Source organism: Marmota monax, unplaced genomic scaffold (genome assembly GCF_021218885.2).
Source record: "Marmota monax isolate L192 unplaced genomic scaffold, Marmota_monax_Labrador192_F-V1.1 WCK01_AAM20220418_F8-fsc00066, whole genome shotgun sequence".
NCBI classification, from domain to species: domain Eukaryota; kingdom Metazoa; phylum Chordata; class Mammalia; order Rodentia; family Sciuridae; genus Marmota; species Marmota monax.
Window position 1 is genome coordinate 1,567,598 of NW_026692805.1, and position 14,549 is coordinate 1,582,146.

The following is a 14,549-nucleotide window of genomic DNA, read 5'->3' on the forward strand; positions in this document are numbered from 1 at the left end:
TAATGAAGATGCCCAACATACAGAATAAGGAGAGAATTTTAAAAGCTACAAGAGAAAGGAAGCAGATCACATTTAGGGGTAAGCCAATCAGGATAACAGCTGATCTTTCAACACAGACTCTGAAAGCTAGAAGATCCTGGAATAACATATTTCAAACACTGAAAGAAAATGGGTTCCAACCAAGAATTGTGTTTCCAGCGAAATTAAGCTTCAGGATGGAAGATGAAATTAAAACCTTCCACGATAAACAAAAGTTAAAAGAATTTGCAGCTAGAAAACCATCTCTTCAAAACATCCTTGGCAAAACATTACAGGAAGAGGAAATGGAAAATAACAATGAAAACCAACAGTGGGAGGTAGGACAGTAAAGGGGGGAAAAAATAATCAAAGAGGAAAACAAACCATGTTTAGTAACATAAATAAACAAATATGGCTGGAAGAACAATCCATATCTCAATAATAACCCTAAATGTTAATGGCTTAAACTCACCAATCAAGAGACACAGGCTAGTAGAATGGATCACAAAACAAGACCCAACAATATGCTGCCTACAGGAGACGCATTTGATAGGAAAAGACATACATAGGCTGAAGGTGAAAGGTTGGGAAAAATCATATCACTCATATGGACTTCGGAAACAAGCAGGAGTGTCCATACTCATATCAAATAAAATAGATTTCAAGCCAAAGTTAATCAAAAGGGATAAAGACGGACACTACATACTGCTTAAGGGAACCATACACCAACAAGACATAACAATCATAAATATATATGCCCCAAACAATGGTGCAGCTATGTTCATCAAACAAACTCTTCTCAAGTTCAAGAGTCTAATAGACCACCATACAATAATCATGGGAGACTTCAACACACCTCTCTCGCCAATGGACAGATCTTCAAAACAAAAGTTGAATAAGGAAACTATAGAACTCAATAACACAATTAATAACCTATACTTAATTGACATATATAGAATATACCACCCAACATCAAGCAGTTACACTTTTTTCTCAGCAGCACATGGATCCTTCTCAAAAATAGATCATATATTATGTCACAGGGCAACTCTTAGACAATATAAAGGAGTAGAGATAATACCATGCATCCTATCTGATCATAATGGAATGGAACTGAAAATCAACGATAAAAGAAGGAAGGAAAAAGAATACATCACTTGGAGAATGAACAATAGGTTACTGAATGATCAATGGGTTATAGAAGACATCAAGGAGGAAATTAAAAAATTCTTAGAGATTAATGAAAACACAGACACAACATATCGGAATCTATGGGACACATTGAAAGCAGTTCTAAGAGGAAAATTCATTGCGTGGAGTTCATTCCTTAAAAAAAGAAAAAAACCAACAAATAAATGATCTCATACTTCATCTCAAAATCCTAGAAAAAGAAGAGCAAAACAACAGCAAAAGAAGTAGAAGGCAAGAAATAACGAAAATCAGAGCTGAAATTAATGAAATCGAAACAAAAGAAACAATTGAAAAAATTGACAAAACTAAAAGTTGGTTCTTTGAAAAAATAAACAAAATCGACAGACCCTTAGCCATGCTAGGGAAGAGAAGAAGAGAGAGAACTCAAATTACTAGCATACGGGATGAAAAAGGCAATATCACAACAGACACTTCAGATATACAGAAGATAATCAAAAATTATTTTGAATCCTTATACTCCAATAAATTAGAAGATAGTGAAGGCATCGATAAATTTCTTAAGTCATATTATCTGCCCAGATTGAGTCAGGAGGATACAGACAACCTAAACAGACCAATATCAATTGAGGAAATAGAAGAAACCATCAAAAGACTACCAACTAAGAAAAGCCCAGGACCGGATGGGTATACAACAGAGTTTTACAAAACCTTTAAAGAGGAACTAATACCAATACTTTTCAAGCTACTTCAGGAAATAGAAAAAGAGGGAGAACTTCCAAATTCATTCTACAAGGCCAACATCACCCTGATACCTAAACCAGACAAAGACACTTCAAAGAAAGAAAACTACAGGCCAATATCTCTAATGAACCTAGATGCAAAAATCCTCAATAAAATTCTGGCGAATCGGATACAAAAACTTATCAAAAAAATTGTGCACCATGATCAAGCAGGATTCATCCCTGGGATGCAAGGCTGGTTCAATATACGGAAATCAATAAATGTTATTCACCACATCAATAGACTTAAAAATAAGAACCATATGATCATCTTGATAGATGCGGAAAAAGCATTCGACAAAGTACAGCATCCCTTTATGTTCAAAACTCTAGAAAAACTAGGGATAACAGGAACATACCTCAATATTGTAAAAGCAATCTATGCTAAGCCTCAGGCTAGCATCATTCTGAATGGAGAAAAATTGAAGGCATTTCCTCTAAAATCTGGAACAAGACAGGGATGCCCTCTCTCACCACTTCTGTTCAACATAGTTCTCGAAACACTGGCCAGAGCAATTAGACAGACGAAAGAAATTAAAGGCATCAAAATAGGAAAAGAAGAACTTAAATTATCACTATTTGCAGATGACATGATTCTATACCTAGCAGACCCAAAAGGGGCTACAAAGAAACTATTAGAGCTAATAAATGAATTCAGCAAAGTGGCAGGATATAAAATAAACACGCATAAATCAAAGGCATTCCTGTATATCAGCGACAAATCCTCTGAAATGGAAATGAGGACAACCACTCCATTCAAAATATCTTCAAAAAAAAATAAAATACTTGGGAATCAACCTAACAAAAGAGGTGAAAGACTTATACAATGAAAACTACAGAACCCTAAAGAGAGAAATAGAAGAAGATCTTAGAAGATGGAAAAATATACCCTGTTCATGGATAGGCAGAACTAACATCATCAAAATGGCGATATTACCAAAAGTTCTCTATAGGTTTAATGCAATGCCAATCAAAATCCCAACGGCATTTCTTGTAGAAATAGAGAAAGCAATCATGAAATTCATATGGAAAAATAAACGACCCAGAATAGCAAAAACAATGCTAAGCAGGAAGTGTGAATCAGGCGGTATAGCGATACCAGACTTCAAACTATACTACAGAGCAATAGTAACAAAAACAGCATGGTACTGGTACCAAAACAGGCGGGTGGACCAATGGTACAGAATAGAGGATACAGAAACCAATCCACAAAACTACAACTACCTTATATTTGATAAAGGGGCTAAAAGCATGCAATGGAGGAAGGATAGCATCTTCAACAAATGGTGCTGGGAAAACTGGAAATCCATATGCAACAAAATGAAACTGAATCCCTTTCTCTCGCCATGCACAAAAGTGAATTCAAAATGGATCAAGGAGCTTGATATCAAATCAGAGACACGCCGTCTGATAGAAGAAAAAGTTGGCTACGATCTACATACTGTGGGGTCGGGCTCCAAATTCCTCAATAGGACACCCATAGCACAAAAGTTAATAACTAGAATCAACAAATGGGACTTACTCAAACTAAAAAGTTTATTCTCAGCAAAAGAAACAATAAGAGAGGTAAATAGAGAGCCTACATCCTGGGAACAAATCTTTACTCCTCACACTTCAGATAGAGCCCTAATATCCAAAGTATACAAAGAACTCAAAAAATTAGACAATAAGAGAACAAACAACCCAATCAACAAATGGGCCAAGGACCTGAAGAGACACTTCTCAGAGGAGGACATACAGTCAATCAACAAGTACATGAAAAAATGCTCACCATCTCTAGCAGTCAGAGAAATGCAAATCAAAACCACCCTAAGATACCATCTCACTCCAGTTAGATTGGCAGCCATTAGGAAGTCAAACAACAACAAGTGCTGGCGAGGATGTGGGGAAAAGGGTACACTTGTACATTGCTGGTGGGACTGCAAATTGGTGCAGCCAATTTGGAAAGCAGTATGGAGATTTCTTGGAAAGCTGGGAATGGAGCCACCATTTGACCCAGCTATTCCCCTTCTCGGTCTATTCCCTAAAGACCTAAAAAGAGCATGCTACAGGGACACTGCTACATCGATGTTCATAGCAGCACAATTCACAATAGCAAGACTGTGGAACCAACCTAGATGCCCTTCAATAGATGAATGGATAAAAAAAATGTGGTATTTATACACAATGGAGTATTACTCTGCATTAAAAAATGACAAAATCATAGAATTTACAGGGAAATGGATGGCATTAGAGCAGATTATGCTAAGTGAAGCTAGCCAATCCCTAAAAAACAAATGCCAAATGTCTTCTTTGATATAAGGAGAGTAACTAAGAACAGAGTAGGGTTGAAGAGCATGAGAAGAAGATTAACATTAAACAGGGATGAGAGGTGGGAGGGAAAGGGAGAGAGCAGGGAAATTGCATGGAAATGGAAGGAGACCCTCAGAGTTATACAAAAGTACATACAAGAGGAAGTGAGGGGAAAGGGAAAAATAATACAAGGGGGACAAATGAATGTCAGTAGAGGGGGCAGAGAGAGAAGAGGGGAGGGGAGGGGAGGGGAGGGGGGATAGTAGAGGATAGGAAAGGCAGCAGAACACAACAGACACTAGTATGGCAATATGTAAATCAATGGATGTGTAACTGATGTGATTCTGCAATCTGTACATGGGGTAAAAATGGGAGCTCATAACCCACTTGAATCAAAGTGTGAAATATGATATATCAAGAACTATGTAATGTTTTGAACAGCCAACAATAAAAAATTAAAAAAAAAAAGAATTCATCATAAACACTACTGCACTATAAGACATGTTAAAAATCCTTTAGATGGAATATAATATCAGATGAAAATCTTTATTTATAGAAAGGAATAAATAGCATTGGAAATAGCAATTATATATGTAAGATCTTTTTATGTTTATTTAAATTTCTGTAAAAATTAAAAATCTGTTACAGCCTAAAACAAGAACAATGTATTGTGGCATTTATAACATTTGTATGAGTCAAATGTATGACAGTGATAACACAAAAGTCAGCAAGGTAAAAAGAAAAACCTACTATTGTTTGTCTTAAACTACATGTTTATATACATAAAATAACTTGAAGGTACTCTGTCCTGAATTAAATATGTATAGTATAAACTCTAAAGCAACCACTAAAATTACAAAAAGACTTGTAACTAAAAATCCAACAAAGAAGTTAAGATGGAAATAAATGTTCAATTAATCCAAGAAAAGACAGAAAAGGAGGAATAGAAAGAACAGATGGGAAAAATAAGATGGTATATTTTTTACAGCCAACAATCTTAACATCACATTACATATGAATAATATAAACACTCCCCTCCTAATAAAGGTAGAGATTGTCATTTAAAATAAAAAAGCAAGCCCTAATTTCATACTACCTACAAATAACCATTTTAAAAAAACAACATAAATTACCACCATGATCATTGTAATTATTGACATTCCTTTTAGAAGCTGTGAAATGTTATAACTTGTGTTCATGTAAATACAACCTTCTATCTCAGTACAGAGACACTGACTTCAATGAAGTCTATTTATACTAAAAAAGAGACAAATCGGGGGCTGGGATTATGGCTCAGCAGTAGAGCACTCGCCTAGCACGGGCGAGACTTGGGTTCGATCCTCAGCACCACATAAAAATAAAGGCATTGTGTTGTGTCCATCTACACGTAAAAAAGAAATATTAAAAAAAAGAACATGAAAAAAAGAGACAAATTGGGTCATAATAAAAAATTCAACATAATTTCAATATCAATATTAACCCAAATAAAATAGGAATGTTTATATTAGTTGCAGAAAAAGATTTCAAAACAAAGAACATGATCAAAGACAAAGATGATTATTTCATACTGATAAAGAAGTCATTGAGAGAATATAATATTCCTAAACATGTATGTACCTAGTAAGAGAGCTTAAAATATATAAAGACTGATAAGAATTGCAAGGAGAAGTTTAAAAATCCACAATAACTAACAGAACAAGTAGTTAGGAAATCACAGATATAGAGTAACAGAACAACATTATTAACTAACTTGATGTTCTTGAACTTCATAGAACATCTGGCTTAACAATATCAGAATCTTATTCTTTTCAATGAAAACACTCATTCTTTTAATGGAATTTTAACAAGAAAAATCATATTCTGAGCCATACAACAATCTCAAAAAAGTTTTAAAAATATTTAAGTAATATATGTCTCTGACTGTAATGGAATTAAATTATAAATCAATAACACAAGAATCACCAGAAAATACCCAAATAATTGGAATGATAGATTTCTAAATAATACACTAATCAAAAAAGAAACTGAAAGGGAAATTAGAAAGTATTTTTTACTGAATAAAAATGAAACACAGCCTATTAAAATTTCTTGGATACAACTGGAAATTTCTAGAACTGAGTACCTATATTGGAAAAGAATAATTATCTTAGATTCCCCCTTAAGAAACTAGACAAAGAGTAAATGAAATCCTAAAGTAGAAGGAAAAACCAACAAATATCACATTGGAACAATGAAATGTAAACCAGAAAAGCAATAGAGAACATTTAATGAAACCAAAATCTAGTTCAGCTAGAGGTTCATAAAGTTCTAGCCAGAAATTCTGTCTTCTCTTAGGTTAGGAATAAAGGGAAGATTAAATTTACAAATATTAGTAATGAAAAAGTATAACTATGGTTTCTACATATAATAGAAGGATAAGGAATTATTATAAACAACTTTTATGCTGATATATTTAACAACTTTAATGAACTGAACTAATTCCTTGAAAGACACAAAGCACCAAAGGGGTTCAAGAAGAAATAAATAACATACCTACACTGATTAAAGAATATTCTGAGTGAAAGGATAAACAAATGGTGATACATCCATATATTGGAGTACTTAATCAGCAATGAAAGAGTGAAGCATTATATGCACAATAACATGGAAGAGCATGAAAATAATTAAACAGTGGAGCAAATCAAACAAAAAGCCGAGTGTATACTTTATATATGCATTTATATTAAGTTCCAGAAATTGCACATTAATCCAAAATGAAGAAAGCAAATCAATGGTTGCCCAACAACAAAGAGGGACTAGAGAGGGGGAATCCAAAGGGGTGTCAAAAAACATAAGGGGATCATTATCTTCATTCAGTAATGGTGGGTTTGTGTGTATGTGTGTGTGTGAAAACTTATCAAACTGTACACTTCAAATATGTGCATGTATATGTCAATTATCCCTTAATAAAGCTAATAAGACTTCTTAAAAAAATGAAATAAGGAAAACATTTGATATATGTATATAAAAAGTTAACTGCCGTGAACTATCATCTAACTTACTGGATACCTCCATAAATTTCTTTCTCACTTTTAAGGAGACATATAAATAAGTAAAAAAAAATTAAAGGACACATATAAATAAAGAGAAGAAAGCCAATCAGAAAAACTCTGTGCTTACTCTGTAAGCAGTGTCCATTCACTGACACCTCTTAGGTCTACCTAAGTTATTTAGTAGCCTAGGATCACCAAGCAGACTATCCCCAGAACTTCAGAGAACACAGGAAATGTGTGAAAAGGACTCAGAACTGCTCAGAACTTCAAAGTTACATTAATGGAAAGTATATTTAGGTAAAACATTAAGTACATAGACACTGAAAATTCCTGGGTGACCTCAGTCTCTAAAATCCATTCACTTGACTCACTGACATTAATAATATTTTCGTTTTCTTATGTTAGCCTTCAAAAACTATGGGGCGGGTTCTGGATTCTTATTCCTGGCTCTCTGGCCAGTACATGTACTGAGCCTGGGATGTGGCCAAGACAGCCCTGTTGACTGTACCCACATGGAATCACACTACTCTCTCTGTGCCAGTGCTGGGCAGACTTCTGATAGTATTTTCTGCAATCTTTTCAATTTCCTGCCTTTCAGAAAGTTATAGCCGGAATGTAGCTTTCACCTGCCTGGTATAGACATTTGCAAAAACAAATCCAATGTCACCATGGGGAAAGGAGCTTAATGTCTTTCGTGGGTGCTCATCATCTCTATTTGATCACTTTTTCTGCCTTAGGAAAAGGCTTGTGTTTGCTAAATTTTTCCTACCACTTCCTTTCCTCCTTATATTACTCTCCTGAGTTATAGGTTTGTAACAATTAGTAAATAACTTTGAGGTATCTCTTAGTCTTTTCACATTTTCAAACCAGTTTTCAACAACTCTGCATCCACATTCACCAGATTTTGTAACGAGTCAAGTTCCTGGGCTGATACTTTTGATCAGTTCTGTGTAAAAATCACAGAGGACACAGTGAATTTTTCTGATCATATTGTATGTACCAGGGCAGAGCAGGGGAGTTATTGGTCCATTTAGAAGAGATTCTTCCTCGGAAGGCTCTGACACAGGATTGTTTTTCAACATAATTGAATCAGGAAATCTTTATTGACCTCTCGACAGTGTTTAAACACAACCTTTGAAGCTCACTCTTTCTTTGGATTATAGAACTCCTGCTTAACTAGTTAACTTCTCAAGTTTACTTTGACAGCTCTTCTTCCTAGTTTACGTGCCCCCAAAGTGAAAACGTAGACATTTCCCAGGCTTCTCTAGACTCTGCCAAAAACATCTTACCCACCCTCTCGCATGGTTTTGTACTTCTTGGCAGATAGTTTCCAAATGTCCCCCATTCTCCTTGTCTCTAAATTGGCATTGTCTGGTAAGAAAACCACTAACTACTAGTTAATTATTTTGAAACATGGCTAGTCCAAAATAGATGTACTATAAAACACAAATTGGATTTTGAAGACTTAGTACCAAAAAAAGTATAAAAAAATAGTAATTTTATATTGATCACACATTGAAATAATAATATTTTGGATAAATTGAGCTGAATAAAATATATCACTAATTTTATCCATTTATTTTTATGTTTTGCTAAATTATGACTACTAGAAAATTTAATATTATGTACGTGACTCACATGGCATTTCTACTGGACAGCCCTGCTCTACACCTAAATTCAAATGGGCCATTCAAATTGAACGCAGGAGAAGCTGAACTCATGGTATTGTGGCCACTCAAGCCTGCACCTTCACTGTTACTACAGCAAAAATATCAGTAGTCGTGAGAGAGAGATTGCATAACATCAGCTGTTACTGTTGAGGAAACTGTAGGACACAGGCGCTAACCCTAGAATGAATTACTTATGAATAGGGTGACGGGTAACAGAGCCTGGTAATTGCAGAAGATTCTGTCAACATTTGTCATGTCAGCTGCAGCAAAAAAGTCTGCAGGAATGGAAAATAACACAGTAAGCATTTGACCAGAGAGGGGCAGTAGCAATTAGGAACAAAAACAGCCTGGAATCTGCCAAGAGTGAACGATTATGCATTCAAAGTCAGAAAAACAATTGCACACTGGAGACATATTCACTGTAGGTAACTGAATCACCCTAATATGCAGAACATTTTTCTTGCATTATTGTAGAATGGATTCTTCTTCATTTAGCCTGAAGTTTGGAGTCATTTGTTCTCTTTCTTTTATTACCCATATCCAAGCAACTAACAAATCCTGTTTATTCTACCAATCCCAGTACACCACATTCACATTTTTTTTTCCTCCTTAAAGACAACCAGAGAAGGGAAGCAATAGTCTTCCCACACAGCCCTGTGAGATCTGGGGCTTGGTGCAGGTTGAGAAAAAAGGGACAGGTCACCTCCACAACATACATTCGTGCTGACAATGCCCCAAAGCAAGGCTTGCCTCTGTATCATTGCAGATGGACTTGCCAAAAAAAAAAAAAAAAAGTCCTATTATTTACAGTTATCCTCCCACAGACATAACAGTAGTTAGGAATGCAAATAGATGAGACAGACCCCATGATCACCAAAGATGACCTGGGAAAGGCTCTCTGCACAGCAGAAGCACCTTCTTTGCTCTTTAATGTCTACACACCTCCATCATTCTTATTTCCGTCATTTCCTAATAAAATAAGCTGTGTGGGTGGGTGAACACAGTTACAATACTGTACACAAAAGGGATTCTGGATTATCTGTTGATTTGCATTAGAAGAACTCCTTGAGAGTGGCACAGATGCCTGGCATCTAATGGTCAGCCTAATGACCATGCAAACCTTATGAAATTTGAAAACTTTCTGAGCCATCTAGAAATGCTCTTCTTAAACTGGGAATTCTCTACGTATGTGCTATGTGTCAGACACTTTACCAGGCTGCATAACTTTTGCAGTTTTGTTTTTGTAAAGGCTGTATGCTTACTGCATCTTAGACTGTGCCAATCATGTTCAATAATAGAATGTATAATTTTAAATTAGAAATCTCTTCTTTCTGAAGTGTGAACATAGTCGCATAGAAGTGACAATGTTTTCATTATTCTTTAGTAACTAGAAGTTAACATTCCAATTTTTTTTTTATAATTTACTTTTTAAAATTGCTCCTTAGTCTAAAAGGTGCTTTTTATGCCAGATTTTTGCTTGACGAAGTACATAAGCCTAACTTATGTGTCATAGAAACAGATTTATAATGGAAAGAATGATATATTTAAATGTAATTTGGTTTTCATTTCAGAAAAATTAACATCACATCTTTCAAATATAATAAGTTTGAAGGATGAATTAAAATAATTGCCTAAAAAATTACCAATTGGCATTTTTAAGAGCATTATTCATCTTAGATGTTTCATATTTAGCATATCTAGATTTGACTAGATATGAATAACTGGAAATTTAAAATCTTATCTAAAATATCAAATCAGGATATATATTTCAAAGTGTGAATGTGTCTGGTTGTCGTTGGTGCCAAATTAAGGTAATAAACAGTAAAAACAATATTGTACAAGGAAACAAGCTATTGATATTTTAATATTTTAATCAGTTTTTCCTGATGCATGTAAGCTGTTCAGGTACTCTAAGTATTTTTGTATTTATTACCATCAAAATATTCTAGGTAGTTTCCAATGTGGAGATTCACTAAAGGCTACATGCAGAAATTCTTCTAACTGTATGTTAGTTAAAGGCAAAAACGTCTGACGCAAAGATTTGAAACACAACACCATTTTTGAATTGATCCTTGTTGTTATGGTAAAGACTTTTAAGCTTTAGTCTAACAACAGTTTCAGTCATTTCTTTTGCTGTTCAGCTGTTGTCCCTGCATGTGCCTATTATTTTTTTATGTACCTACTAAACAAACAATATATCAAATAGATTTATGAATACTAGTGATTGTTCATGTCCTATACATTTTACTTAATTCAAATTATAGAATGATTAATTATTTTATGAAGTACATTTATATGCTTTGATTTAGAAGAATTCTGTATTCCTACAACTTTTCTGCAGCAGAAAACCATGTTAACACATGGTTCAAATACGGCTATGATCCAAAAAGGAAGCACATTCCTTTTAGTAAAAGCTTCATGTCCCTTCAGCTTCTTTCCAACCCGCCTTTACCACACTGGGACTAAACCGTGACATCAGTGAACTGTACCTTTACTGCGCCATTCTCATGCATGGTGATGCAGTTATCTGCATCTTCTGAGAGCTGATACAAGGCTTGGGCTGTTGCTCGATGCACATTGGTGTCATTCGATTTCAGGTAGCGCACCAAAGGAGCCACTGCTCTGTGCTCACCAAAGGCCACTCTGTTTCTGCCCCACATACAGCAATGTGAGACAGCCTCTGCCAGATGATGCCTCAATTTATCATTATTCTGCACAAAGAAAACCAACTTAAGAAATGTGCATTGTAATCACTGTGTGTGATCGCATGTGTGCACTTTATGCTTATGGCCACTAGATGCAAATGAGTTTAGAGGGATGCAGTAGCTGGCTCCTTAGGGAGTGTTTCAAAGGAGCTAGTATTGTGGTGGGTCACCAATACCAAGGTTCAATTCTGAGTTTTCTTTGTACAAACTGGATTTTATAGAAAATTGGATATTCTTCAAGGAATACCTCACATAGCTGGGATAAATGGATTAATTCTTCTTCACCTTAGGAATACTTCTACATCTTGGTAATACACCTTGGGCCCCAAGGGGGTGAAGACAGTGTAGGAAATATGATAACATATATGGGGTCCTCCATTTTTTTTCTGTATACCTTGTGCAGATTAGATCCTTTTTGTATGTAATTACCTTGTACAGGTAAAATGTAACTGAATTGGACATGGTCTCTGTTTAATTGTACTATTCTCCTGACTCAGGCAACAACTTGGTGAACTTAACAATCTAGCAGATTCTCTTAGGAACTCAAAGTATCCGATAGCAGGTATTGTTCCAGTGCTTGAATTTCTGCTCTACGACTTTTCTGCCAAGTGGCAGTCCAGGCTATGCTTGAATACCTCTGGTTAAGATGAAGTCATTGTCCCTCAAGGCTGCCTATTCTATCTGGCACAGCTTCAGGTAAACAATACAGTGGTTGCCAACACCTTCTAGCTTAAGAATGCTACCAATCCAAGCTTGCTAAGCGGAGGAGGTGCCACTCAACTTCTAATGTCGGCATGAACAATAAAAATGATGACAGTGGCAGTGAATAGGTAATACTTACATAGTAGCACTGCTATTTGCCACCACTTCACTTGCCAGTGACAAATAAAAAAACAGTCTCTTAGGATGAAGTTGTGGCTTAGTGGTAGAGCACGCACCTGGCCTGTGTGAGGAACTGGGTTCGATTCTCCACACCACATATAAGTAAATTAATTAATTAAATAAAGGTCCAACAACAACTAAAAAAATTATTTTAAAAAAACAGCATCAATTCTACAGGAGCCTGCATATTAACATTTTATAATTTCGAAATATACTTTTGCATAACTAGGTTTCAGAAAAATTAAGGGAGTTAAGAAAATCTCAGACTTCATAAGTGGTGGATATTAACCATGAATTCAGGTCTCTGGGCTTTAAACTCACGATCTGACAATAAATATTAAAAATAAAAAAGATGGGCTACTTACTGTATTTGCCAGCTTGGACAATAAAGGAACAACCCCATGATCTGTAATAACAGCTAAGTTTTCTTGATCTTTTGCTATATTGGTAATAGCAGCACATACGCTCGCCAAAACTTCTTTGTTATCCGATTTCAGTAAATTGACAACAAGTTCCAAACCACCAACAAAGGAACGAACCATTTCTCCAGCATCCTAGACAAAAAATAAAAATAAAGATGGTATCAAAAAATAACCTATATTTAAGATCTTTTTCCAAAGGTAGAAAGTGAAAAAAAAATCTGTGAGGTATACATTTGGAATGAAAGACAAATTCATCTTAATTTATTTTTATATTATATATAATTTCTATGCATGTCTGTATGAAGTATATGTGCATATATGTAATATGAATATATATGAATATATATGTATATGTAATATGAGTATACACAGATGAATGTATACACACACACACACACACACAAAAAAAATTCAGTTTGAAGACCCATTTTGTGGAAGTCACTGTATGAGCTACTAAGGACACAGAAATTAATAAAATACAGTTGTTTTGTTCTATGAAGACACTATGAGCCAACAGTGAACAGTGAACCACTGCTGTTAGAGGTGACACAGAGTTGGGTTCTTGCAAGACTCTGGACACAATATTTTCATCATTTTGTGAATATATAATCTTGTTTACATGGTTCTGTTTGAAAACACCTCATTTCATATAGATTCTTAAATCGTGAGCCTTGAACTCACGGCCAACAGTGCTGTAACTCATGCAAGGAAGCTTATCCAACCAACAAATTTTCTCCATAAGGCACATGAAAGACGTCACAACCAGTGAAAGTCCACAAAATGTACAACTGCAAAAAATGGGATCCTAATTAGAACAAGTGAGACTCCACGTCAGTATGTCAAAGTACACTCCACTGTGATATAGCTAAAACTTTTTTAAAAGCCCTAGTTAGAGCCTAGGGATGGAGTCCAGTGGTGAGGTGCTTGCCCAGCAGGTTGGAACCCCTGGGTTCAATTCCAGGATTAAAAACAACAACAATACTAGTAGCACAACAGTAGCACTGCAGTACTAGACCATTTTTAAGCCGTGAAATAACTAACAATATATACAAAAGTATGAAAAATGTGGCTCAGGGACCAGAGATGGATACTTATTGACAGTATAAGGGCTGAAACAAGAAGGAAAACATTATCTTATTCCTGCTGGAACATGCACGTCGGAGGACACCAAGTTTCCAACTTCTGCGCAGGTCAGAGAATGACTGTGAAAACACCCTGAACATCGGTGTGGGGGTTACAAATAAAATTTAGCAAGAATTCATCAGTAACGTGGAGAGATTATATATATATTCTCTCTCTCTCTCTCTCTCTCTCTATCTCTTTCTCTCGCCATCCTATTGGGTACAATGGGTCGGGAAGATTGATACTGAGAAATCACACATATAATGAGTAGCACTTGGGGGGAGCAGGTAAAGGTATTATGAATACACACAAGGGGATTTCAGCTTTTGTAAAAACTCAAGGATTGCCTCCCCAAGAGGATCTCTGTTAGTTAAAGCCTAAGGGGCACAGGGAGCTATCCATATGAAGGGGGTTATGGATGGATGACTCTTCATGTGACATAGATTTATGAGAAAGAAGGTGGTCCCCCCCCACA

The 14,549-nt window shown here is 35.6% G+C and overlaps 1 protein-coding gene across 1 annotated transcript in view; it reads right to left on the bottom strand.

Moving 5' to 3' along the window:
• Odad2 (outer dynein arm docking complex subunit 2) overlaps nucleotides 1–14,549 on the bottom strand; it is a 167,820-nt gene that overhangs the window by 49,148 nt on the left and 104,123 nt on the right. Inside the window, exons 18-19 of the mRNA XM_046448363.2 lie at nucleotides 12,896–13,084; nucleotides 11,433–11,654 (exon numbers count right to left, since the gene is read on the bottom strand). Coding sequence (XP_046304319.1) covers nucleotides 11,433–11,654; nucleotides 12,896–13,084 — 411 coding nt within the window. The remainder of the gene's footprint in view (nucleotides 1–11,432; nucleotides 11,655–12,895; nucleotides 13,085–14,549) is intronic.